General features: G+C 43.8%; 2 protein-coding genes across 2 annotated transcripts; both read right to left on the bottom strand.

Moving 5' to 3' along the window:
• Positions 1-582: 582 nt before the first annotated feature.
• Cmtm2 (CKLF like MARVEL transmembrane domain containing 2) lies at positions 583-10,189 on the bottom strand. Its single transcript, XM_036188849.1, has 5 exons — positions 10,055-10,189; positions 9,789-9,947; positions 3,379-3,480; positions 2,688-2,799; positions 583-620 (listed from the first exon to the last, which is right to left on the bottom strand). The coding sequence occupies exons 1-5, from the start codon at positions 10,187-10,189 to the stop codon at positions 583-585; spliced, it is 546 nt and encodes a 181-aa protein (XP_036044742.1).
• A 567-nt stretch (positions 10,190-10,756) lies between these two features.
• Cmtm1 (CKLF like MARVEL transmembrane domain containing 1) lies at positions 10,757-26,279 on the bottom strand. The gene is made up of 4 exons (XM_036188848.1): positions 25,884-26,279; positions 22,469-22,627; positions 13,719-13,817; positions 10,757-10,856 (listed from the first exon to the last, which is right to left on the bottom strand). Exons 1-4 carry the CDS (start codon positions 26,277-26,279, stop codon positions 10,758-10,760), a joined length of 753 nt encoding a protein of 250 aa, XP_036044741.1. The 3' UTR covers position 10,757.
• Between the last annotated feature and the right edge of the window lie 611 nt (positions 26,280-26,890).

The following is a 26,890-nucleotide window of genomic DNA, read 5'->3' as shown; positions in this document are numbered from 1 at the left end:
GTTTTTAAGGGATAAAACAAGAGTTACCAAAATAATAATGATTATAATTGACATTACTTCAGTCCCAGCTAAGGTTATTATTCCTTCATTTGTTTTATTTCAAAACATTTATTGTGGAACTATACAGAGACCTAACTCCATGCATCATAATATTATTTCCCATTTTTTATGTGGGACACCCCCCTTTTTTTTCAAGGCAGAGTTTCTCTGTGTAGCTTTGTGCCTTTCCTGGAACTTACTCTGTAGCCCAGGCTGGCCTCAAACTCACAGAGATCCGCCTGCCTCTGCCTCTCGAGTGCTGGAATTAAAGGCATGCACCACCACTGCCTGGTCTTTTTGTTTTTAATTCTCTTTTTTAATTTCTTTTAACTCTAATTCCCCTTTTTAAGAATTCCCAGTTGCCTCACCAGATCTGCTGACGAGGATAGTGAAGTACAAGGCTGACTGTCACTGCATGGCACAGTTGAGCAGAGAACATGGAGCCTTGCTGAGGGCTGCTGCAACGGCTCACCTGTAGCCATGAACTGAGTGTGTGTCCCGGTTGCAACAACAGAAGCTTGAACTGGTGTTGAGGACACTAACCTATTGTGGCAGCAACCTGAGGAGGGCGACAGGCAAATCTGCAACCCACAGGAGAAGGAGCCAGCTGTCTGAAAAGCAGACATAGGAGGACTTCTGAAAGAAGCACATGTGGCGGGAGCTGCCTGAAGGCAGAGCCAGCCAGTGGTGGGTAGCTAACTCTGTTTGGAGCCCAGGCACCTCTGGAGTTTGGGGCCTGTGGAGTTTGGGCAGCAGCTGGAGGCTGTGGTAGAGAGACTGCGACAGGAAAATCCCAGGCTCACTCAGAGGGCTTGGGGCAAGGAAGGAGGAGCCAGCCGGAGGCACAGTTGTGGCTCTAGCTGATGCAGCTCTTCTTGGCCACAAAGCCATGGGCCAGCAGCTATCTCATGATTTTGTGCCCCAAGTTGGATGCCAGGTGATGTGTTTATCTAATGATTTTAACAATAAAAAATTGGGAGTCATATTGGGGTAAGAACCTGAGTGATCAGAGAAGCTTCAGAGAAGACACCAGTGACCTCCTATCCATTCTTCCATCCAAAAGGGCTGAGATTGTCTCAGCCCCTCCTTACTACTTCCTGTTTCCTATCTGTCCTCCAAGCCTCTATGGCTAATTTTGGTTAGCTAGCTCTGCCCTCTGACTCAAAGCAAGCTTTATTGTCAGAATGCCATCAAAATATCACATAACACATGAGCTTCATGTGGTATGACTTCCCACCTGCATGGTTGATCCATGGCTACTTGCATAGTGAGAGCCCTCTTGTGATATGCTGAATATGCTAGCCAATCACAATAGAAACTACTTCTGTCTTTGGCTACTTTCTGCTGTAAGACCTAGAAAAAGCTCCTAGACAAACAGTATTTCCCTCTACCTTGTGTTTCTCTCAGGAGTTTTGTCTTCTTTCTGGAGTCTACTTTCTATCATAGATTTTAAGAAATATTTTTAAAATATTTTCATATGAATGGGCATTTTGCTTACATGTATGTATGTATGTATGTATGTATGTATGTATGCCACATGTGTGTGTGGTGATTACAGACATCAGAAAAGGGTGTCAGATCATCTGGGAGGCACCATAGGAGTGTTGGGAACTGAACATAGGTTCCCAGGAAAAGCAGCCAGTCCTCTTAACCAATGAACCATCTCCCCAGACCCTCTACTATAAATCTTTGTTATCTTTAAGGTTTCTCTTTTATGTTTTGTTAAAGGCTTACTATGTGTATGAATGTATTTCTGTGTGGGGTATGTGCATGTGAGAGTAGTTGCATGTGGAGGCCTGAAGAGGCAGTTGGATTGTGGAGCTGGGGTTACAGGTTGTTACAGTTGTCAGCCATCTTTCTTGGGGTCTTCTCTAAGTGCAGGATGCTTTAACCAAGAGCCATCTCTCTCGCCCCTAAGCTTTTTTTTTTTTTCTATAAATAAAATGCCTCTTCAAAACTCAGCCTTGGCCTGTGGATTTCCCTTTTTGAGTTCCTGAGACAAGGACCTGGAACTAACTCCTGTGTTATGCACGCCTGAGGTGAGAAAGCGTGAGAAAGTCTGCTGTGCACTCCCAAGAACACCATTAGTTCCTTTCTCCGATTCACTCTTAGGACTCCAGGCTTCTACTTACAGATTTCCCTCCTTGGATGTCTGTTGGAGCCTTCACTCTTCCCTCAGGAGGATAACTCCCTTTCAGGGTGGGTAGAACCTCTAGAGCAGCGGTTCTCAACCTGTGGGTCGTGACCCCTCTGGGGCCTTTCCCTTAGCACCGAAATTTCCAGGAGTTTCTGTGTGATGAAGAGCACTGGATAAATGTTGACCAACTTTTAGTACAAAATCCATTTAAAGAGAAATTTTCTTTCCAAGAGGTGTTTATTGATGGGAAAGAAAAGTAGGCTAGAAAGCCGAGAAGGGGAGAGTGTAGAAAGGCCTGGCCGAAAAGCTGGCTGCCCTTCCTGACCGCGGGTGTCGCTGTCCACTCACTTCTTTTTCTTGCCCTTTTTTGCCTTTGCCTGCTTCTTCTTCTGCTTTGCCTTCTGCTTTGCCTCCCTCTCCTTCTTCTCCTTCTCCTCCTTCTCCCTTTGCTTTGCCTCCTCTTCTTCTTTCTTTTCCAGCAGTAATTTGAGGTTCGGGTCCGGCATCTTGCCGAACTTGTCTGGAGCAAGCAGATGGAGCTTTCGGAGCTTCTTGGCTTTGAAGTGTCTCCTTTGAAGACAGAAGTCGACGAGAGCGAAAAATGCAGCAACTGCCGTAAGAACCTAGGGAAACAAGTGCATCTGCATTGTTTTGACTACCCATCTAGAAGGCTGGCACAGATTCCACTCTTAGTCTCTCATCTGAGGTGATGCACAGTGTAGCCCAAAACACCTCGATCCTAGACCCACCTTCAGTAGCCCTCCCTGGTGTCATGCCCAGTGTCCCCTCATTTCCTTTTTACTTTCTTTTCACATACAGGAGAGTCACAGGTGACTTGGCTGCCTTCTTAGACAACACATTTAGAAATGTGTCTTCTGCATTAGAAACAATTACCAACCTCTTAAATTTGCTTTGACCCAAGCTTTGTTTGTTTGTTTGTTTGTTTGAGACAGGGTCTCATGTACCCCAGGCTGGCCTTGAACTTACTATTGTGCCAAGGATGGCTTTGGGCTTTGGATCCTCTGCCTCTAACTCCTGAGTGCCAACTTTGTAGATAGGCATGAGGTACTACAGTAGGATTTTGCAGTGTCATAGATCAGGCTAGACCAGCACACTATAGACTCAGGAGCAACCTAGCCCATGGTCCCAGGATTTTTGTGACAGTGAATCAGGAAACCCAGAGCTCAGCAGAAACACCTCACCAGAGCGATAATGAAGGTCATTGGATATTCTGTTTTAGACTTCACAGCAAAGACTATGGCGCCTATGAGGAACACACAGGTGCAGAGGTCGTTCAAGAGGTCCTGAAAGTGGGAGAGATAAGCTGGTCTTAGAAAGCTGTGCCCCATGTACCCCAGAAACAACACAGTATCCTCCATGTAACCATGTTCAAATGACCCTCCACCCCAATAATTTAAAATATACACAGGTAAATATGTTTCTGCCAAGCAGTTCAACCAGCAGCTCCCTGCTGGCCTTTGTGAGTGCAACAGAGAGTCCACACTTAACTGCTGTCAGTCCAGGTGAGCCACAAATACCATCTTGCCTAAAACACCAGGCATCTGGTGCCTATCGGTAGTCTTGTAAATAAATGCATAGGCTACTTCCTGGTCTCTCTGTTCGGTACTTCCCCTCATCATTTCTGTACTCTCCTCTCTGCAGCTTCCGTGAGCAGTATTGCTGCTGCCAGGAGGTTCTTGCTCTCTGACTTAACTCTGGGAGCCTTGCTGCTCCCTCTACACCCAACCCTGCCTTACCCCTGGATCACCTTCCTTGACTGCTTCCTCCTTCATCATTTTTTTCTTTTCATTCCTTGGGGATTTGGTCTTCCTTTACCACATACAAACTTTCTTCTCCCAACACAGAACAAAACCAACCAAAATTCTATGTATTTGTGCCCATTGTCCCATTTTCTATTAGTTGTGTTTTATCTTAGAATGTCCAAATTTTAAATTGTTTTTATTTTAGTGGGATGTACAATCTCTCCTGCCAATATTCCTAGGTACTCTCATTGAATGTTCTGTCCAACTTTCTTTTACAAAAAGTTTTGCTTATTTTTATTTTATGTGTATGAGTGTGTTGTCTGCATGCATGTAATCATACCAAATGTGTGTAGTGCCTGAGAAGGCCAGAGAGGGAATTGGATTCCCTGGAGTTACAGCAGCTTGTGAGCTGCTTTGGGTGCTGGGAACCCAACCTGGGTCCTCTGCAGGAGCAGCCAGTGCTCTTAACTTCTTAGCCAACTCACCAGCTGCTGTCCCAGGGTTTCAATGCTACCTCTGTCATATACAAGTTGCAGTATGTGTATACTTCTAAATTCTCTGATCTAGTCCTATGTTAGTATACCATTATAAAATACAATAGGCTGGGTGGCTTAAACAACAGATGTATATCCTCTCAGAGTTCTGGGTCTGGAAGGAGGAAGAGCAAGGTCCCAGAGCACTCTCCCTGGCTGGAGACAACTGCCCTTTCCTCTCTATCTACATATGACCTTTCATAGGACCTGTCTTTTCCTGGAATGATACTAATCATTTTGGATCAGGGTTCCAACCTTAATTTTTCTGTTTAATTTTAGTTGCTTCCTCAAAGGCCCCATCTCAGGATATAAATCCAGGGAGGACACAAACATTCCATTTGTAACAATTCCATTAGTTGATCCACGATCTAACACCAAATCTTAGGGTAAATCAAATTAGTTATACACAATGATGGGCTCATTATATTTTATTTAGTAATTTATTTATTTTTACTTTATTTGTATTGGTGTTTTTCCTGCATGTATGTCTGTGTGAGGTTGTCAGATCTTGGAGTTACAGACAGTTGATAGCTGCCACATAGGTGTTGGGAATTGAACCTGGGTCCTCTGGGAGAACAGTCAGTGCTCTCAACCACTGAGCCATCTCTCCAGCTTCCCCATTATATTTTAATACATGTATATAAAGTAATCGGTCACATTACCTCCCTCTCCCTGTCACTTTCTCTCTGTCTTTCTTCCCACTTTGGCTACTCTACTTCTTTCCAACTATCCTCACCTCCTTCCTCTTGTTACAATGCATTTGGCATCCTAGGATACTGTGTTGCATGGACTGTGCATACATATTCCTCTCTGAACAATGCGCATAATGACCTGTAAGCAACCTGGGACCCCCACCTGCATCAAACTACTAGTGGAATAAGTTCCTCCTCCTCTTAATGACTTGGGCAATTTCTACCCAAATTTATTCAGTACTGTGGAGGGGTCTATGAAAGGTAAGCTAAAACTGTGTTTTCAAGAGAACTTTTAGGAAGAATCCCCTATTTACCATCTTATGACTGTGCATATTTGGAGTTGCATATGATTAAAATCAGATGCATTAAGGGAAGGGATATGCCCATGAGCAAGAGCTTATGTAGTCCAAGCGTAGTAGTCTTAATAGAGAACCACCCAAATTAAACCCTTTGTAAGCAAACTCCTCTCCACTTGAGCCCCATAAAGGAAGTCCCAAACAATAACTGAAGGAAGCCCCCAAGCAATAGCTGAGGCCCTTGATTACCTTCACTTGGGTAGCTGCTGTCAGTCTTGACTGTGGATCTGCCTGTTCAATGGCTGCACTTTGCACAGAGATTACTGGTTACTTTGCAGTCTCTGTGGGCTTGAATAGGAGGCTAAGAAGCCAAAAACACCTTGCCAGACCTCCACCACCAATAACAGTATAGCCTAACCTGGCCTCAACTTGCTGGGTAGCTGAGGCTGGTTTTGAACTTCTGATCTCTTGCCTCAACTTTCCAAGTGTTAGAACAGAGGTATATGTCACCACATCTGGTGGCAGATGCTTCATTTATTTTCAGCCATATCTTAGCATATGGATTTCAACCCGAATTCTTTAGCTGTCTGATAAGTTAAAATGCCCAGTGCTCTCTCACTATTATTCAGCAGTTTCTTTCTTTATTACACATTCTCATGGCCGGTGATGGCAGCACATTGCCTTTAATCCCAGCACTCAGAAGGCAGAGGCAGGCAGATTTCTTGAGTTCAAGGCCAGCTTGGTCTACAGAGTGAGTTCCAGGTCAGTCAGGGCTACACAGAGAAACCCTGTCTTGAAAAACAAAAACAACGAAAACAAAAACCCAACAAAAGGACAAACAAAACAACAAAACATTCTCCTGGTTGCTTTAAGTTACAAGCAAAATTTCTGAAACATTTGTTGCCAGTGTTCCCCCAGTTTAACTATTGCTACTATAGAGGGACAAAGTTTTGGGGTTCTATATTATGCATATTTAGATGATGTCAGTTTCATTAAATGTACAAAGTTCTTGGCTTTGATCACTTTAAATGTTTCTTCTCCAGTCTCTTGTATGGAATTCTGATTTTGTATTCTGTGCCTCATCTTCTCCTTCATTCTCCTTCTGTTCATCTTTCAGGGCTAGTTCTAGCTAATTCTCCCATTCCTGTCAACTCACTCATTCTCTTTAGTTGTGTCAGATCTGCTCACTCATTCTGTATATGTATTTATTTGTATTTGTTTTATATGCATGAGTGTTTTTCCTGCATGTGTATATGTGCATCACATGTGTGTCAGTGAGTGGAGGCCAGAGGAAGGTCAGATCCTTTGAAAGTCAAGTCACAGGGAGGCCAAAAGCCACCTGATATGGGTGCTGGGAACTGAACCCAGGTCCTCTGTAAGAGCAACAAGTATTGTTTTTTTTTGCGGGGGGGGGGGGGGGGGTTGAAACAGGGTTTCTCTGTGTAGCTTTGTGCCTTTCCTGGATCTCGCTCTGTAGACCAGGTTGGCCTGCAACTCACAAAGATCTGCCTGCCTCTGCCTCCCAAGTACTGGGATTAAAGGCCTGCACCACCAACGCCCAGCTCAACAAGTATTCTTAACCACTGAACAATCTCTCTAGAGGCATTCCGACTCCCTCAACAACCTTTTGTTTAGACAAGGTCTTGCTTTGTCTCAGGCTGTCCTTGAACTCATGAGCCTCCTTCCTCAGCCTCCTATGTGCTGGGATGACAGATTGTGCCACCACACTGGGCCCTGATCTGCTTTTTAACTCATCTGTTCACATTTTTACTTCAAGAATTGTATTTTCTATTATAGACATTAAACTCTGCACTTTAAAAATGGTTTATTCTGTCCCTACAGTCTTTTTGTTGTGGTTTGTTTTTCAATACAGAATTTCTCTATGAAACCCTGGCTGTCCTGGAACTGGCTGTGCAGTCTAGGCTGGCCTAGAACTCAGAAGTCTGCCTGCCTCTGCCTCTGCCTCCCAAGTGCTGGGATCAAAGGTGTGTGCCACCATTGCCCAGTGTTATAGTCTTATTTTATCTGCAATCGTTTAAACAGCATTGATTATGTTCTCACATCATTGCTCATCTATGGTCTCTGAGTCTCAAGATTCTATTCTTCCAACTTGTTTCATTTATTTATCTTTTGATACCAAATTTTTGTTATGAGTTCAGGATGGCCTTGAAATCAGTTTTCCTGTTTTGGCTTTTGAGTGGTAGGATTATATACATATCCTATGTAAACACGGACCATGTGTGCCAATTTTTGATTCTTAGTTTGGAGAATTTTCAAAAGACCAAGTGTATCACAAATCACATGCTTTGGCTGTGGTTCTGCATTTATTTCTGTTATGAGTTATCATAAGTCCAAGGCATGAGTATTCTAGACTCTGGGCAGCAAAAATTCAGATCCCCAAATGTATGTAAGAGAAAGGTCTTAGCTTTCCCATTCTCAAAGAAAACTCAGGCCTCCTGTCCCCACTCCCACAGGTCAAGAATGTTTCCTGCTTCTTTGTGTTGGGAATGTGTGTATATCTTCCTTCTCCATCTTTCCTCAATGGGTGCAGTATTCTCTGGATGCTGGCTTGATTTTTTAGGCCTCTGCTTGGCTTTGGCTTAAGGCCCTGTGCTGGCTAGTTTTACATCCATTTGACATGAACTAGATTCACCTGAGAGGAGGGAGCCTCAATTGAGAAAATATCTCCAAAGATCCAGCTGGAGGGCATTTTCTTAATCAGTGATTGATGGGAGAGGGTCCAACCCATTATGAATCATGCTATGCCTGGGCTGGTGGTCCTGGGGTCTATAAGAAAGTAGGCTGAGCAAAGCATGGGAAGCAAGACAGAAGCAGCATTCCTCCATGGCATCTGCATCATGTCCTGCCTCCAGGTCCCTGTGCTGCTTAAGTTCTTATCCTGACTTCCCTTGATGATGAACTGTGATGTAAATGTATAAACTGAATAAACTCTTTCCTCCCCAAGTAGCTTTGGTCATGATTGTTTTGTCTCAGCAATAAAAACCTAAACTAAGACAGGCCTCATCTCTTGTCTTGAGAGTATTTGAAAATCCATATCTCAAGTTCCTGAGATGGTACCTCATGAGTCACTCCCAACCATCTACAGCTTGTACTGTCACTACTGCTGTTTTCCATCTCAAGAACCTCTGCATCCTATCTCGATTCCTTCCCTCTTCTTCCTCCTTCTCATCCCTCCATTCCTTCCTCTCTCCTTCATTCCCTCCTTTCTTCCCTCATTTCTCTTCCTCCCTTCCTTCTTTCCAGCTGGGCTATTTAGGTAAGCAATATTGGTTACATTTCCATCACTATGCTTAGGGTAAGTAGAGGAGGATTGACTTTCATGGTTTGGTGGACGGTATTTTACTGGATCTTTTCAGTCCCTTAACTGGACACATGGTCTCCATCTTTTTGTCTTCTGTGCATTCTATTTCCAAGAGTTTTTATTTTTAGTTCTATCTCCTTCCCTCCTGTACTGGACGTCTTCATGAGGACTGATGGATCCCTGGACACTAACAGCTTTTAACAAAAGGGCAGATAGTAGGTGATCACAGCTATCAGAATCATATTTCATTAAGTTTTGATCTTTTTTTTTTTTTTGTTTCTTGCTATTTACTAGTTGAATTGAGTTGAAGGGCAGGTTATTTGACTTTTGGCAATTCACTTGCTGGTTTGTAAGTGTAATGAAATGGGGGAACAGAGGTCTCTGGAGGTGGATAATGAGCAAAGGGAGTTGGAAGCTGAGGTGTTAATTGTCTATGAGGGAGTTAGGTGGGTACACTTGGTGATTCCATTATGTGAGGTGAGGGAATTTGAGTCATGAGCCCTAAGACACAATGGCAAGAAATTTATATGTATTCAATCTCCCTACAGATTGTTGCAGACCCTCAGGTACTGATAAGGGACTAGAGGAAGGGATGCTTGAGTGACTTACCAAGCTCAGCCTCACCCCATTGGATGACTATTTCAGGTTGACCATGCTTCTGAATCATTCTTTATGTTCATCAGAGACCTGATATTGTTTTAGACATGCTTGAAATTTGCTTCATTTTACCTTACTGGTTTATGCAGAGTTTGATTTTCTGTTTTGAATCCTGGAATGATATTCCAATGAGATGTATGCCAGCAAAAGCATTAGCAGAAATGGCTGGTTGCTACAGCCTTCCCTATTTGTGAGGCTAGTACCCAACACAGTTTTGGGGATCATTTCTTGCCTGGCTTCCCTTCTACAACCCAGCTTCCCAGCCTGAGCACCAATAGAGGAGGCAAGGTTGTCTTTTTCCAGGTGCTAGAATGTGACTGGCACCATATTCCCTACAGTCTTTACTTACAGTCATAGGCCAGTAGATGAAAGTAATGTATCTGCTGATGGCGAACGTATAAAGGAACATGAAGAAAAAAATAAAGGACAGTTCCATAGTGAGGACCAGCATCAGGAGGGGGTGTGAGGAAATTGATTCGAGGAGGTTGAGTCCAGCGATCATGAAGCCCTGGGTGGAAAAATACGTACACCTGAGCTGCTGCAAGGACTCCCCCCCCCCCCGACTTCTGAGGCCCTCCCTTCCACAGACACCCCTAGAATTCCAATCCAGCTTACGAGACTCAGGATCTTGACCTCGGCGTGGCCCCCTAGCCAGAACTCTTTATTGCTGTCTTTGAATTCCCACTTGTAGCGACTAAACCCCTTTCTTGTGCCCACATCATCCTTGGGCTGTACTTTTGTGTCAGCCATGGTAAGCAGTTGTTCTCAATTTCTCGGGGCTCAGACTTGCCTGCAGTCCTTGAACAGGCCCAGCTCAAGAGAGAGCCTGGTGTCTTCAGACCTGTTCAAGGGCGGCACTCAACTGACCGCTGGGACTGCAGAATTCTAACGCTTCTGGTTGGTCGGCGCGAGCACCTCATCTCGTGGACCAGCAGGATTGCCTCGACCCTGGCAGAGGCCAGAAATTCCCACCAGCCATGCAGCAACTTGCCCTAAGCACCACCTGTTCTAGTGAGGCCTTCCTTGGAAAGGAGTCCCAGGTGTGTGGCTGTTGCTCCCTGGGGTCCTGGCCCTCCCGACCTCCTGGGGCATCCTTGTGGAGGAGTGGGAGGTGTAACGCGACTTTTAGACAAGGGCACACGAGGAAGCAGAAGCGTTGCCGACTTAGCAGCCCTGTCTTTATGGTTACACACATGTGGGCTTGGGAGCTCATGAAGGCCTGGAGGGAGTGATTGATTATACGTGGAGTCTCTTCTAAATGCCGGGAAGGGCTGGGTGACTTCAGCAGAGCTTCTGCCTCAGTGGGGCGGTGGAGAGCTTAGTTTACATGCCCAGGGCTGTTTTCCATGTTATTCATGTTCTTGATGACCAATAACGCATCGATGAGACACAAGATTGCTGCCGAGAGGCACAGGATCTGTCAGACACAACACAGGTGGGAAGTAATGGTCAGATAGTTTACAACTGGCGCAGCGTCCATTTCTCATTCCTATTCCTATCCGAAGAGGTCAGGAGCTGCAACACTCCCTCCTGGCTGCTTGTAGGTCTGGTTTGTCTTTCCAAGAGAAAGGGAAACATTGGAGTTTGCTGCCCACAGTGGCCTGATCTTATAACTTGCTACTAGAACAGTGGTTCCCAACATGTGGGTTGTGACCCCTTGGACCTAATGACCCTTTCACAGGGGTCACCTAAGAAGAGTGAAAAACACAGATATGTACATCATGATTCCTAACAATAGCTAAGTTACAGTTACAAAGTAGCAATGAAAATAATTTTATGGTTGGGTGTCAACACAACATTAGGAACTGTGTTAAAGTGTTGCAGCGTTAAGTAGGTTGAAAGCCAGTGCATTAGACAATGACCTTTGCAGTTCTGAGTTGAGTGCCTGGCAGAGTTGAGCCTGAGTGGTGAATGGTCTGGAGCTCTCTGAGGAGGGGACAGGTTTGAGATTCAGAAAACGCACCTGCAGTTACTATGAGATGAAGGGAGAGTGAACCTGGATAAGGCAGGAAGACATGGAGGTGGGCTGATGCCAGTACAGGCAAGAAGAAATGAAGGTGGGAGTGTGTGTGTGTGTGTGGGGGGGCGACCATGGCAGTACAAAGCCCAACTGATGAGTTGCCAGATTGGGACCAGGGATGGCAACACCTGGTATTCCAGCCATGGATGTTTCTCTTTGTGGGCAACCTGGTGACAGTTTCTTAGTCGGTCTTGTTGCAGCCCCTGTGTGAGTTTCTTAGGGGAAAGGGATTGTTTCCAGTGCCCAACTCTAGCTTGGCACAATGCAGTGGGGCTAACAAATGTTTTCCAATTGTGGAATGAACTTAAAGAATTTAAATTCTTTTTAAAAGTTTCTACATTTCTCTCTTTGGTGTGTGTGTGTGTGTGTGTGTGTGTGTGTGTGTGTGTGTGTGTGTGTACATGCCTGTACATGCCTGTACATGCCACAGCACGTGTGTGGAGGTTAGGAATAACAGGTAGGATTCACCTTTCTCCTTCCATTCCAGCGCTTGAACTGGGCTCATCACGCTTAGTGGCAAGTACCACTAAGACATCATCCCTGTCCTAAACTGTTTTCTTTTCTTGGTTAATCTCTGTCCACATTATTGAACCAAGTCCCATTTCCTTACTATTCCTATTCTTTAAACATTTGATTCACTATCTTGTATTCTTCCATTTGATATGGATTTATGCTCAGTTCATCTAAGCTTTGTGACCCAGGACAAAGTATTAACCTCAGTCTAAGGACCTATCTACCTGGTGTTTATAAACCTGAATGTTTAAAGATTAAGTCAGGGACCAGGGAAGTGGTTCTGTTGGAATAGTGTTGGCCTGGCATGCATGAGGCCCTGGGTTTTGATCACCAGCACTGCATAAACCAAGCATGGTGATGCATACCTATCAGGGGAATAGGGTTTGTATGGAAGCCGGATAATCATAAGTTCAAGTTTATGCTCAACCACAGAGCAATGTAGAGAGTGCCTGGATTGGAGGCCTTATTTATAAAGGTCTAAGACTAAGGAAGTACCTAGACTGTGCTGGGCACACACTAGGTACTTCACAATAGACAGGATCCCTTCCTCCTTGACAAGCAGAGCTATCCAATTCTAAAAGCCTCCACTTTATATCTGTGTTTTATATAGTTCTCTAGCCAAGAAAAAACAAACTGATAGTATGGTGGTTTGCATAAGAAGGGCCTCTACAGGGTCATGTATTTGAATGTTTGGTTCTCAGTTGTTGAACTGTTTAACAAGGATTAGGAGGCATTTCCTTGTTTGAAGAGGAGTGTCATTATGGGTGGGCTTTGAGGTTTCAAGAGTTCAAGTCAGGCCTAATCTTATTCTTTTCCTGCTGACTGTTGATCAGATGTGAGCTCTCCACTACTGCTCCATCACAGTGCCTCTCTACCCACCGCCATGCTCCAAACCACGATAGTCATGGACTCATCCTCTGAAACTGTAAGCCAGCCCCCAATTAAATGCTTTCTTTTTTAAGTTTCCTTGGTCATGGAGTCTGTCTTCACAGCAATAGAATGGTGACCAAGACACCTATTTATAAGGATTTTTTCTTTTAGTATTTTATATGTAGTGTATATGATTCGCAAAAGTTATTCTGTAGATTCAAAAACTTATTTGGAGAATATATTTTGTGAGTTTCAGGTTTGGCAACTTGACATCATTTGAAGATGTCCCTACAAGAAAGAGAAGGGGGTCTGGAGAGATGGCTCAGTGGTTAAGAGCACTTGCTACCCTTGTAGAGGACCCAGGCGTGGTTCCCAGGCCCCTTGTACATACCTACATACAGGCACATCTCACACACACACACACACACACACACACACACACACACACACACACACGAAATTAAAAATAAGTCTTCTCCATCCTGTTAATGACTCCATGATGGCCTTCCTTTTTTGGGATCCTGATACAGTCTATTTATATTTGTTTTATTTTTCAAGACAGGGTTTCTCCTTGTAACATTGGCTCTCTTGGAACTCGCTCTGTAGACCATACTGACCTCAGACTCACAGATAGCCTCCTACCTCTGTCTCCTTGGTGCTAAAATTAAAGGTGTGCACCACTATTGCCTAGCTATATTATTTTCATTTTAAAATGTATGTATGACTTTATTTGTGCGTATATGTATATGCACTTGTGTTGGACTTGGGGATATATTGTAGATTGTTAGACTGGGTGGTAGATGACTTTAACCGCTGAGTCATCTCACTGACCCCAGACCACTGATCTTAAATAGATTCATAGAGGCCTCTACTTACCCCTCCAACATAGGGCCAATGCCTTCTTTCTTTTTCTTGCAATGTTAGTATGGCAACTACTCCAAGGAACACAGTTGAAATGATACTGTTGATAAGATCCTGCAATGCAGAGTTGAAATTGGTCAACTGTAAATGAGAATGTAATTTCCAAATATTCAAACAGGTCAGTGAACCATCTAAGTGTGGATACCTTTTAAACACTTTTTCTTTGATTGGAATGGACTTTCAGGGATATAATTATGGTTTTCAGAGATTTGAGTATGTGATTTTAAGGTCTTGGATAGGACTTTGTAAAATAGGTTTGATTTCATTAGAACATCATTAGGGATGTTAACATTTCCATTGGCTTTTCTTTAGCCATCTCTCCATGCCCTTCCACGGCTTTTCTTGAAGATACAGCAATTCTGTTCTATGGTCTAAGACTGGCCAAAATTGGCCCTCCATAACATGACTTTTTTTGAAGTTTTATATTTTAATGTTGATTCTTCATTTTATCCAATAACTTATTTATTTTAATATATGTAAACATGTGGGTTTGGGGGTAAATTTTATATTAGTAGTTCATTCATTCAATATATTCATATATTCATAGGTAAAAGTTAATGCTGTAGAAGTTGGGTTATATTTATTATTTTGTGAGCCCATGTATCCCAAGAACATCTAAACCCATTTGAAGAGCAGACTTGATTTTCTGAAGTGAATGGCTGTGTTGTTCACTCTTGTCTGAGACAAGGTCAGAATTAAATCAGCCTGATATGATATCTTCAAGTTCTGGGTTTTGTTTTGGTTTTTCAAGACAGGGTTTCTCTGTGTAGTTTTGGTGCCTGTCCTGGATCTCGCTCTGTAGAACAGCCTGGCCTGGAACTCAACAGAGATCCACCTGGCTCTGCCTCCTGAGTGTTGGGTTTAAAGGCGTGCGCCACTACCACCCAGCTTATCTTCAAGTTCTTATGTCCTTTGTTCTGCATTTTGGTTATGGGCTCTTCAACTATAGGCCAGCCTGCCTCTTTGTGCACTGGAAGAGTGAGCATGGATAGGAAGGGGTTCTCTCAGAGTGGGACATGACACTTTGATGGTAGATTGATGATGGAGTCTGTGGGACCAGTGTGTGGACAGGGCTTAGGGTGAAAAGCAATGATTTGATAAGGTATATAATTGGAGGACTCTAAGTCTGTGTGCCAAACTTGGGTGTTATTCCTCAGGAGCTCTCCATCTTGTGTTTTGTATCTTTAGTTACATTTTATTCATTGTATGTGTGTGTGGTGGGGGAGGGATGCACATGATATGCATGTATATTGAGGTCAGAGGACAATGTTTGGGAGCTGGTTTTCTCTTTCTACCATGTGAACCCCAGGTATTGAACTCAGGTCATCAGGATTGGTGACAGGTACCCTCTGAGCCATTTCCCTAGGCCTCACTTTTTCAAGTAGGCTATGCCATCTGGCAAGAAAGCTCCCAGGGATCTTCCTGTGTCTCTTTCCCCAGTGCTGAGATTACAAGCTTGTCTGGTTTTTGTTTGTTTTTTAACGTGTTCTGGGGATTGAACTCAGGTCCTCAAGCTTGCAAGTCTATAACTTTACCAAATGAACTATCTCCTCACCACATTCTTAATGGCTTAAGTGGTGGTGGCAGCCTGTCTGGGATATGAGCCTGTATGTAGAAAGAAGCCTGACCATTCAGTGTAAGAAACCATGATGACCTTAATGGCTCCCTTCAATGTAGCAAGCAATTCCTAGCCTACTTTGTTTAACTATTATAAAGAAGCCCTCAAAAGAATTGCTATGCTGTGTGTTCCCACAGAGAATGCAATAGTCATCTTGGAGAAGTTTATTAAGTTTTTTACGACTGAACACTGCTAAAGAGAGGAGTCAGTACTGAACTCATTGACTCCCATCAGGAGCATGAACAGGAAAGAAGTTAGGATCTATCTATCACCTTAGACTGCAAGTGCAGTATCCATTTCCATCATTATCTGTGGAAGGCTTCTGGAGAGTTCACATGATGTGGAACAAATAAGCCTACAGTGTTTTTGTGACTCACATCTTTGGCTGCCAATTCTTGGATGTGGGACCTGGGATCTTTTTTTTTTTTTTTTTTAAATCACCCCTCTGCCAGCCTGCTAATTTTTTTTTTTTTAAATGGGGATGATGATTGGGATTGATTACATTGATCCGAGGGTTAAATGGAACACTGAATCTGAAATACTACATGCTGTGCCTCTGGTAAGTACAGGCAGTACATACGATGTAGACTTGTGTTATCTGCTCTGTGAATGTACAGACAATGAACTTACTGCAAACTCTGTGTTTTCTTCCTGTTATGATTGGTGAGCCCAGAGCCCGGTCATGTCACCTGTCTCTGGAAAAGGCACTGATGTCTTTACTATTGGTCAACATTGGCATGAGGTCATAGCGCAAGGCTGCTGAGGTCTAAGACTGAGCTGGATTTTGCTGGCTCAAAGAGAAGTGCCTGCAGAGGGGAGGTGGGCTGAGGCTAGACAGGAGTTCAAAGCTTAGTGGGAAACTTTGTACTTGATGATTGTGTAAAACAAGATACTCAAAGATGTGAATGAGAATTTGAGAAAGAGTTTAAAGCACTCAGGAAGCTGAGGTAGGAAGATCACTTCATGTTCAAGGCCAGCCTGAGCTACAGAGTGAGACTCTGCCTCAAATACAACCAAACAAAATGAAAACAATGTTAACTTCTAAAAGCTAAAATGAGCTAGTTATGGTTCTAGGTCCTTGAGAATTTGGATCAAAGCACATTAATAACAATATACTAATGAATAGATCTGGCTAACTTGGGCACTCTGTCATAATTTTAACTCATTAGACTACTGCTCACCATGCTTGGCTCAGGTTGCTCATGACAGTGGAATCAGCTCCTGATCTGTCATCCCTGGGAGCTGTGCTTTGCCCTCTACATCTTTCTGTGCTAGCTCACATTTATTGAGCACTTTCTGTGTGCCATGTACTGGGCCAAGGTATGAGAAGTTATTCAATTCTCACAAAAGACTCTTACTATTCCCAGTTTGTGGTACCTTGCTGAAGGGTTGTTCATCCAGGAAGTGGCTAGGCCCCTCAGCAGTGTGGTGTTCACGGTCATCTTCTTTCTCTTATCCAGTCCCTTCCCTTCTTTTCTTTTCTTTCTTCTCTTTTTATTTTTATTCTTCTCTCCCCTTCCTTTTGCCATAAGTACAGACTTTTCTGTCTGCCTCTTCTGGATATTGTGAGAAATGTCATCCTGCATGGCCGGGCTGAAGTTGACATTGCACTTGGCTGTGCATAAAGGGGACTCTGCCTTCTGCAGGAATGCCGTCCCTACTCATTCTTTCTTCTAAATAACCCAAAGACGCAGATCCCATCCTCTCATTAAAGTGAAATGAATGTCCTACTTGACTATAATTTGCCACTAAGCTCCCCAATAATTTTGAGATGTCAAAAACTAAAATTATAGTTAGCAAAAAAAAAAAATGTACTTTCAATTGCTGGGCATAGTGATGTGTACCTGTAATCCCAGCATGCAGGAGGTGGGCTAAAAGGATCAGGAGTCATTCTTGACGATGTAGTAAACTCAAGGCTAGCCTGAACTACATACATGAGACCCCATCTCGAGGAAATCAAGGGAAAAAAGACAACTATGCCTTTTAGGATTGCATGCTGCTAGGCATGCTGGCACACACCTTTAATCCTAGCATGGGGGAGGCAGAGGCTGGCTGATCTCTGAGAGTTTGAGGACAACCTGGTCTATATAGGGAGTTCCAGGACAGCCAAGGCAACATAGTGAGACCCTGTCTCACAAAACAAACAAACAACAACAACAATGAAAAAATTGAATGCTTAGTTTGAAATTTTTCTGAATATTAGAAAAAAATTCATTAACTTGAAAAGGAAGTTAGGGGGACCTTCTCACAGGGCTACACCCGAGCATGTAAAGATGCCCCTGGTACTTTTAGAATCATCATCTCTTTAGAGTTTCAGGTTAAAGTGTGTTTATTATGTAGAAAGAGCTCTTTCTAAGCCAGGTGTCTTGTACACACCTATAATCATAGCACTCAGGAGGCTGAAGGAGGAACTTAAGCTTGAGGTTAGCCTGGACTACACAGGGAGTGCCTACCATAAAAACAAAGGCCAGGAGAGATGGCTCAGTGGGTTAAAGCCTTTGCTTCACAAGCCTGACTGCATAGGTTTGATTCTTTAATCCATGATGGAAGGAGAGAATGGATTTCCGAAAGTCTTTTTTTTTTTTCCAGAGCTGAGGACCAAACCCAGGGCCTTGCGCTTTCTAGGCAAGTGCTCTACCACTGAGCTAAATCCCCAACCCCTGGATTTCCAAAAGTCATCTTCTGAACTCTGCACTTCTGTCCTCATACATCCACACCAAAAATAATTAACAACAACAAGAGTGATTTCTACTGGAAAATGTCTTTTCTTGACCGGAACTCAATTGCTCTGACCACTAGTAATATACAGAAGTGTTGAAAATACATGTTATTCATCCAGGAGAGTGCAAGTTTTTGTTTGCTTATTTGAGACAGCTATGTAACCCCGGTGGGCCTTGAAATCACATTCTTCTGTGTGAGCCTCTCCAGTACCGGGATTACATGTGTGCCACAACCCCTCCCCTTACAGTAGTTAGAATTCACGATTTTCTTGGATATATTGGCAGATGACATGAGAATATGTTAGATAAAGTCAATAGCACTCAAACTGGAGACAGTGTCCCCAGCCCAGAAAAAGGCAATCTGTGGGGAATGTGATACAGAGGCATAGTCTACATTTGCTGGAGGCTGATAGCTGAGCTTGTACCTCTCAGTACAGAGTCCCCAGCAAAGACTTCAAAGGAGCTGCTGACTGTCCAGGTTCCATTATTCATCAGAGAGGGTGGCCCAGGAAAAATACATCAAAAACAAAACAAAACGAAAAACAAAAACAAACAAACAAACCCAAAACTTAAACAGTTCTCATTGAAGCTGACCTCATGAGTGTGTGTGTGTGTGTGTGTGTGTGTGTGTGTGTGTGTGTGTGTGTGTGTACGGGGGTTCAGGTGGGGGCAAAGGGTATTTGCCTTTCTATGTCCATGATAGGTGGTAATCTTTACCCTCAGTATTTGTTTTTTTCTATTCCTAGTCAGAGACTCATGTAACTGAGGCTAGCCTTGAACTTGGTATTTGAACTTCTGATCTCCCTGCTTCCTGAGTGCTGAGATGACAGGTGTATGCCAGCACACCAAGTTTGTTTAGTGCTAGAAATCAGTCCAAGGGCCTTGGGTGTGCTAGGCAAGCCAATCCTGACCAAACTACATCCCAAGCTCCAGCCCCTGCCCATTGTCAAACAAGAAGGAAAATGGGAGGTAAAAGAACTTTATCCTTTGTAGGGGCCTTTCAATTAGAAATCACCACTTACCTTCACCCTATACATTTTGTACCAAGTAATTTTGTCTGGAAAGAAAGGCTGGAAGGAAGGATCTCCATGCACACTGGGTACCTGTAGACTGTGCAGAGGCCAAACCAGTTCTGGGGCTTCCCCCACCTGTCTTATGATAGATCCCACATGACTCCTGCCACTTAATGCCAACACATCTCCAAGCGCACCTACCTGCTATCGTATTGAGTCTTCACCCCAGCACCATTACCCTCACTAAATTGGCACATCTCCTACCAGACTGGGGGCTCCCCCTTACTACCCAGTGGTAGCTAGTTGCACCAAAGTGGCATATGTCCTTCATCTTGTGGGACCCGAAAGGGGAAGACTAGACAGGAAAGGAGAGGATAAGAGGCAAGAATTTGGGTCCTATTTTAAAGGGTTAAAAACACTTCAAGTCTGTTAGGTCATTCCTCACTTGCCCAGCTGTGTGATGGTTTATTATGTGGTGGTATTATTATGTTTATTATTTGTTCTTTGAACATCCCAATACCTGGACAACCTTAGTCATCCAGTTTCCCCATTAGGCTTTAAGGAACTCCTGATGCTCTGCCAGACACTGGACTATGCTTTAGAGAACAATAGCAGGAAAAAAAGATAGGGGCTCTAAACCCCACTTGGGGTTCTCCTTGTCTTCTTCAGAGAAAAGAGGGCATTTTTCCCATCAGATGGTTGTGGTTAGAAGAACTGGCTGTACTGGAGTTGATCAAAGGCTTGGAGTTTAAGAGCTGGCCCCGAGCTTCCTGTGACCACTGTGAGCAGAGGTTCTCTCATGGGCAGCCCATGCTCAAGAGCTGCTTGCTAGCCAGCCTGACTGGGTTACTTCCTGGATATTTCCTATGTACCTTTCAATGAGGCATGGGGTTGCATGGCTTTCTTTAGCTTTTCTTCTGTTTCTTCTTAAATCTTGCCTGTTGGAAAGATGGCTCAGCAGAAGACCCAAGTTCAATTTCCAGAACCCATGTCGGGCAGCTCACAATGGCCTGTAACTTTAGCTCCAGGGGATCCAACACCCTGTTCTGGTCTCCATGGGCACTCATACTCTTGTGCACCCACCTCACCCCACCATGCATACACATAATTAAAAATAAAAAGTTAAAATCCTTTAAAAGAGTTGTTGTTTGTTTTTAAAATAAAGTCTTGGCCATGGTACCCAAGTAGATCTTATGGCAGTCACTCCAAGTTTCATGAGTTCCTACTCAGTCACTCATACCCATCAGGGTACTGGCTTCACCTTCTGAGAAAATCACTAGGAAACCAGAGAACATGGGGGAAGGCATAGACATGTGGCTTCAGTGAGGTGATTTGGGCTGAATGAAGCTGGAGAAACTGCCTCAAAATGATAAAGCCTGTGAAGTCTGGGCTTTAGAGTCAGAGAGGCCTGACCTCAAGTCTGAGTTCCAGTGAAACCTATATATGGCTGTGGGCAACTTCATCTTCTCACTCCAGTAGTTTCATCTGTTAAGTAGGGAGTGGCAGATGATCACAACCCTACTGGATGGTTGGCAGGATCAAACAAAACAAAATATGAAAAGGTGTTTTGGGCATAGCAAGTGTTTAGAAATGCCCACCTTATATTCCCTTGAAAATTGCCATGGGCAGAGATTTTAGTCATCCCTCCCCTCCCCAGAAACCAACTGCTAGTTAATAGCTCCCCAAACTAAGGGCCTTCCGTGCAGCAAATCATAGCAGCACATGTTTCGTCAGTGCTCTGAGGCTTGTTACTCTGTGGGATAGACACAGTTCAGCAGCCTCTTTAGAAAAGCCTGATACAGTTGAAGAAAATGTCTGAGATCCAGCTCACCAGCAACCCACTCCACTTTAAGGTTAGAAATAATGTACTATAAGGACCTGAGGCTGGGCTTGGGAACACAGGCTTGTAATTCCAGCTGCTTAGAAAGATGTCAAGTTCAAGGCCTGCCTTGGCTACAGAGTAAGTTCAAGGCTAGCCTGGGAAATAAGCTGAGAACCCGTCTTAAAATGAGAAAAAAATATAAAGAAGAGTTGTGGGGCTGGAGAGATGGTTCAGCAGTAAACAGCATTTGCTGCTCTTTGCAGAGGACCTGGATTGGGTTCACAGTGTGGTAGCTCACAATTGACTATAATTCCAGTTCCATGGGATCTGGCACCCTCTTCTGGCTTCTATGGGCACCAGGCATGTTTGCAGTGCACTTTTACACAGGCTAGCAAAATAGCCAGAGATATGAGTCTTGAAAGACAGAACTATAGCTCAGTAGTAGAGTGCTTTCATGGCATGCACAGGCCTTAGATTCAATTCCACACATAAACAAAGGAAGTGAGGTGTGGAAGAGATGGGAGCCATGTCAGGATTGTTCACAGTAAGAGAGAATGGCCAAAACTGTCCAAATACCTTATGGGATGTGGCAGCTTGTTTTTCTTTTCTGGATACCATGTACTGAGTGTGTGCTTGGTGCTAAGTACTATGCCATCTTTATACACATTCCAATGTTACAGAAACCCTATGAGGTAGGGACTCCTCCATACGCTTCCCCCTTTCTGCATTCCCTAGATGGGGAAAATGAAGCTACAAGGTCTTAGGAGTCTGATGACACCTAAGTGACATCTTTCTAAGCAGCTGTAATCCCAGTACTCAGAAGGCTAAGGCAAGAGGATGCTATTTTTAAGGGCAGCCTAAGTTACCTTGTGAGTTCAAGTCTGGCTTTTTCTATATAGCAAAGCCTTGTTTCACCCACTTCAAACATCCTCCTTAAAAATATAAAGGCCACAGAGCTAGTAAGGAAGGTCCCGAGGCAAGGGACTGGACCTGCTTCAGCCGCTGGAGAGCTAGGGGTCTCCAGGCTTAGCTTCTGGCATTCTCAATGGTAAAGAAAATGTGGAAAAAGCCACATAGCATCCTTTCCTGGATACCACCACCCTTTAAGATCATGGCTCCTAGACTCACACAAACACATTTTCCACAACTCTGTTATGCCAACTCTTGTTTGGGGTGGGTTATAAATCTACTTGGGTGACACTGTTTGAAAAGCAGAAACATACACTCTTTTACAAGCTTCTCTCCTCTTCTTAGGACAAGGAGAAAATAGGGCATGTGCTCCTTCACACAAGCCCTTCGGGATGGACTCTGCACTCTCAGCTAAAAGCAGGAGGCTGTCCTGAAAACAGGAGTCCAAGGGACCTTCCTGAGTTTGGGGTGGTTTCTCCCCAGGACAGGACAGTACTTCGTCATAGCTCTGCTGTGCAGTTGTCTAGAGATCTCTTTTGTCTTCCCTGGAAGACAATGAGGACAAGCTTACTCTTGGGGTAATGAGCAAAGCTTAGCTTTGAATTATGAAAACGAACACTTACAAGCAAAGGCCATTGTATACAGATCAGCAAGTGTTGAAGGGTTACCAAATATACTATGATAAAAAATAGGACGATGCAGGTTTCCTGAATTGTGATTGCTACAAACATCTCATGGACGCCACCAATGATGAAACAAACCACCGATGCTGCAATAATACACTGCAAGAAAAGAACAGGTTTGTTCAATGCATGTAGCTGTTTAGCAGTAGCACATATTAACTGGCAGCATTTGTTACATTTAATTTGATTATACTGCAGTAGCCTATATTTTAAAAAGTGTGTGTATGTGTGTGTGTGTGTATTGTACAAGTTTATGTGTGAGGGCATGAGTGTTATGGCATGCATGTAGCAATCAGAGGTCAATCTCAGGCAACAGGCCTCACTTTCCACCATGTTTGAGACAGGGCTTCTTGCTGTTTGCTGCCATGTTGTGTACTCAGGGCTATTCTCCTGTCTCTGCTTCCCATCTCATTGCAGGAATGCTAGGACTTCAGACTGCATCCTGCCTCATCCAGCTTCTGAATAGGTTCTGAGGGTCTGAACTCAGGAGGTCAGGCCTGTGCAGCAGGCACTTTTGTTCAGAGCCATCTTTCCAGGCCATGCCTGTAGTGTTTTCCACAAATATTTTATTTTTAATTGTTTTAAATTAATTATTTGTTTGTAGTACTGGGGCTTGAGCTCAGAGTCTGGCATATGCCAGGTAAGCATGCTACTGCTGAATTACATTCCTAACTAATTAATTTTTCAGTGCTAGGGGTCAAACCCAGGATCTTTATCATGCTAGCCAAGCCATCTACTACTGAGCTACATTCCCAGCCCTATTTAAAAGTATTTTTAGAAGTTAAATAATATATGCAAATAAAGATTGAACACAGAAAAGTTTTTAAACTTCTATCTTCTTCTCTATCCAAACCTAGTCTCTCTCTGTTTTGTTTTTCAGATAGGATCTCACTATGTAGCTCTGGCTGGCCTCAAACTCACAGAGAACCACCTGCCTTTGCCTCCTGAGTGCTGGAAATAAAGGCATGGGCTAGTCTATCTTCTTTAAAAAAAAAAAACCCACTACTACTGGGTTGTATTTCTGGAAGGAAACCCAAGTATATATTGGTTAAATTATGTTGATTTTGACAGAAATAGTGATGCAGAACCTCAGTTTTCTTTCTGTCCAGTTGATTACATCAGTCATTCACTGGGAGATGCTAGGATTTCCCCTAATGATCGAAAATGCAATTTTTGTCATATATTAAATTCTCAGATGTATTTGTGTCTCTTTTGAGTCTATTGTCTCATTGAGTTGTCAATTTTAAAGTACTTTTTAAAAAAATTGTGTGTGTGTGTGTGTGTGTGTGTGTGTGTGTGTGTCCGTCCATAGAGGCCAGAGAGGGTGTCAGATCTCTGGAGCTGGAGTTAAAGGGGATGGTGATCCAACTGACCTGAGCATTGGAAACAGAACCCAATTAGAGCAGCAAGTATTCCAAACTGCTGAGCCATTTCTCCAGCCTCTACGGTACTTTTTGAATGGTAGGGTGTTTGTACATGCTCATGATATGTACTACAGCTTGGTCCAGCTCTCTGTTTTCATTTTCAGACTCTTTATGATACCCATGATTGTCTTGGTCGTGTTCCTACACTAAACCTGTTGACGTTTTAATTGGGATTTCATCTAACTTCTAACAACCAATTGTTATTTTAGTGTGTTTCCCTCTCTATAAAGTCTTAAAGTTTTCTTCTTATAGGTTTTTGTTTTTACTTCTTTGCCAAATATTGATCATTCTGATGGCTGTAGTGAAAAGAAACATTTTCTTTTTATTTTATTTTTGAGAGAAAGTTTCACTATGTAGCTCTGGCTGTCCTGGAACTCACTATGTAGACCAGACTGGCCTAGAACTTACAGATATCTGCCTGCCTCTGCCTCCAAAATGCTGGGATTAAAGGAGTGCACTACTACACTTGGATTCTTACATTTTAGTTTTCTATAGAAAGTGTTTTAGTCTACTAATTTGATTGCCACCCAGCTAAATGTTCTATGTAGTCTCCCAGTGGATTTAAATTTTATAATCATATCAGTGGAAAGAAATATATTTCTCTTCTTTTTCCTTCTTTCTGGGAACCAGAAACAAACATTCAAGTTTTCCACATGTTCTCAAACACTATTTGATTTAATCTCATAACCTTCAATTATAATATGGTGGGTTATTTTAAGAGTCCTAAGAGAAAATCATCCTTGTGTTTTGTGGTATATGTTTTAAAAATACAGATGGATTTTTTTTGTTAATATGGTAACAGGTTTTTCCATTCTGGGGATCCATCCCAGGACCTCACACTTGCTAAGCACCCTGGGCCTGAACATTAATCTTTGCTTTGGTGCTGAGAGATCTCTATTTTGTGTTCTTTTTTTAAACCTGATAAGTGTTGATGTCAGTGTTAGACTGACTTGATAAAGCAGTCGCTCAGAAAGGGGTGGGGATACAGCTCAGTGGTAGTGTGTCTGTCAAGTGCAAGGCCTTGGACTCATTCTTCAGAAAAACACATCATTCCAAAGTGCCTGTTTCTCTAAAAATCTTGAGCATCATCAAAATGATATCTCATGATCTGAAAGAGCTGACCCTAAACATGTCGGACCTGATTCACTTTTATAATGAAAAAAATCATTTGTTTATGTCTGTGTATTAGGTGGGGAGAGGGCGCATGCGAAGGTTAGAGGAGAATTTATAGGGATGGTCCTCTCCTCCCACCATCTGAGTTCTGGGGATTGAAGTCTGGTCTTCAGGATTGATCATAGCAGCATTTACATAGGCTCCTTGCTTTCCCTCTGCTTTTATATGTTGCTCGGTTTGTATTTCTCTATTTTGGGGTCTGTTTGGGTCATTAAACTTTCCTCCCCGTAAGTTTTATGCCCCCATCTGCAGGTCCTTTCACTTTCAGTGATGGTTAGGAGCATTTCCCCATTCTCTCTTCCCCTTTTCCTGGATTACTGCCTGTTGTGTATGGTGGTCCTTATCAATTGTGCTTGCTGGTTTACAACTTTCCTTTTACTCAGTACTTTTCTACTTTTGTGAGAGGAAATCCTGAGAAAAGAAAGGGGAGGGTTATAACCTACCAATTTAGTCCTGAGAACTGTGTGATACTGGGGGGGGGGGGGGGGGTGGGGTGGCACCAGCATTTAGTTCCAGCGAAGTTCTGGAGGCAGAGGCAGGCAGATCTCTATGAGCTCAAGGCCACCCTGGTCGACCTAGCGAGCTCCAGGCCAGACAGGGCTATGTTAGTGATATTCTATCTCAAAAAAAAAAAAAAAAAAAAAAAGTGTTGGAAGAAAGGGAGTAAAAGCTGTGGCAAAGGGAGCTGTGGAGGACGTGCTCCAGGAGCACCACTGCCCGCCCTCCCCTATCCATCCAGCTGGGCAGCTTCTGCTCACCATCCTCAAGACCTTCAACACTCCAGCAGATGAGAAGATAAAATGCTTTGAGCTGTCTCTGAGTCTTTTTGGGACCTTAGCCCGGCCCTCAGCCCGTCTTTTGAACGATGCACGTATCTTAATTTTCTTAGACACATGGCCAGGCGGCGCCTTCTGGCTCTGGTTGGGTTTCGTTGGTGGTAATCTGCTGGCACTCTGTTCTCTGTGCACTGACCGTGTAGACCTACTAAATGATGTGGCACTCGGTGGAGGCTTTTTGGGAGGGGCAACAGAGGTGATAGACACCAGTGACTCCGAGCGTGAGGGAACACCCCTGAGTTCAGATTGTGATGTTGTGCGGCTGGGAGGGTGGATGGACTCACGTCTGTGCTCATGCCTGGTAGATGCAGGATTCATGGTGTATCTCAAGCCTGACTGTGTCAGGCTGGTCCTGGGGCTTCAGTCGGCACCCGTCCACTGGGGAACCAGCGTCAACGGCTGCTGGCAGCCTATCCCGCGTGCACCTGCCCTTGATGGCTGCGGTCTAGCCTAGCAGTCTGTTATTCTTGTGGTGATCTGGGGAAAGGCACTTTGCTTAGACTGGAAACTCAGACCAGCAACCATACCTGCAGGAGCTGCTGCCAGCCAACCCAGAGGAGAGGGTTTCTGTAGTTATTTGCTGGGTATGCCTGGCCAGATTCCAGCTCTGAGCCATATACAATAAGGCTGCTGGCAGAGTGCAGGGTCCAAAAATCTGTCAAGCTCCCACATCACCTAAGGGTTTGTGAGAAAACAGCATGACCAAAAGCAGCTTGGGGAGGAAAGGGTTTATCTCATCTTAGAGCTTGAGGTCCATCATCTAGGCGAGTCAAGGTGGGAACTCAAGGCAGGAACCTGGAGGCAGTAGCTGATGCAGAGGCCATGGAGGGGTGCTGCTTACTGTCTTACTCCCCATAGCTTGCTCAGCCTGAATTCTTACTTACAGCACCCAGGACCACATCAATCATCAATTAAGCAAATGTACCACA

This window comes from Onychomys torridus, chromosome 5, assembly GCF_903995425.1.
Source record: "Onychomys torridus chromosome 5, mOncTor1.1, whole genome shotgun sequence".
Lineage (NCBI taxonomy): Eukaryota > Metazoa > Chordata > Mammalia > Rodentia > Cricetidae > Onychomys > Onychomys torridus.
The sequence above is the reverse complement of the archived record's forward strand: the minus strand, read 5'-3'. Positions and strand labels throughout refer to the sequence as shown.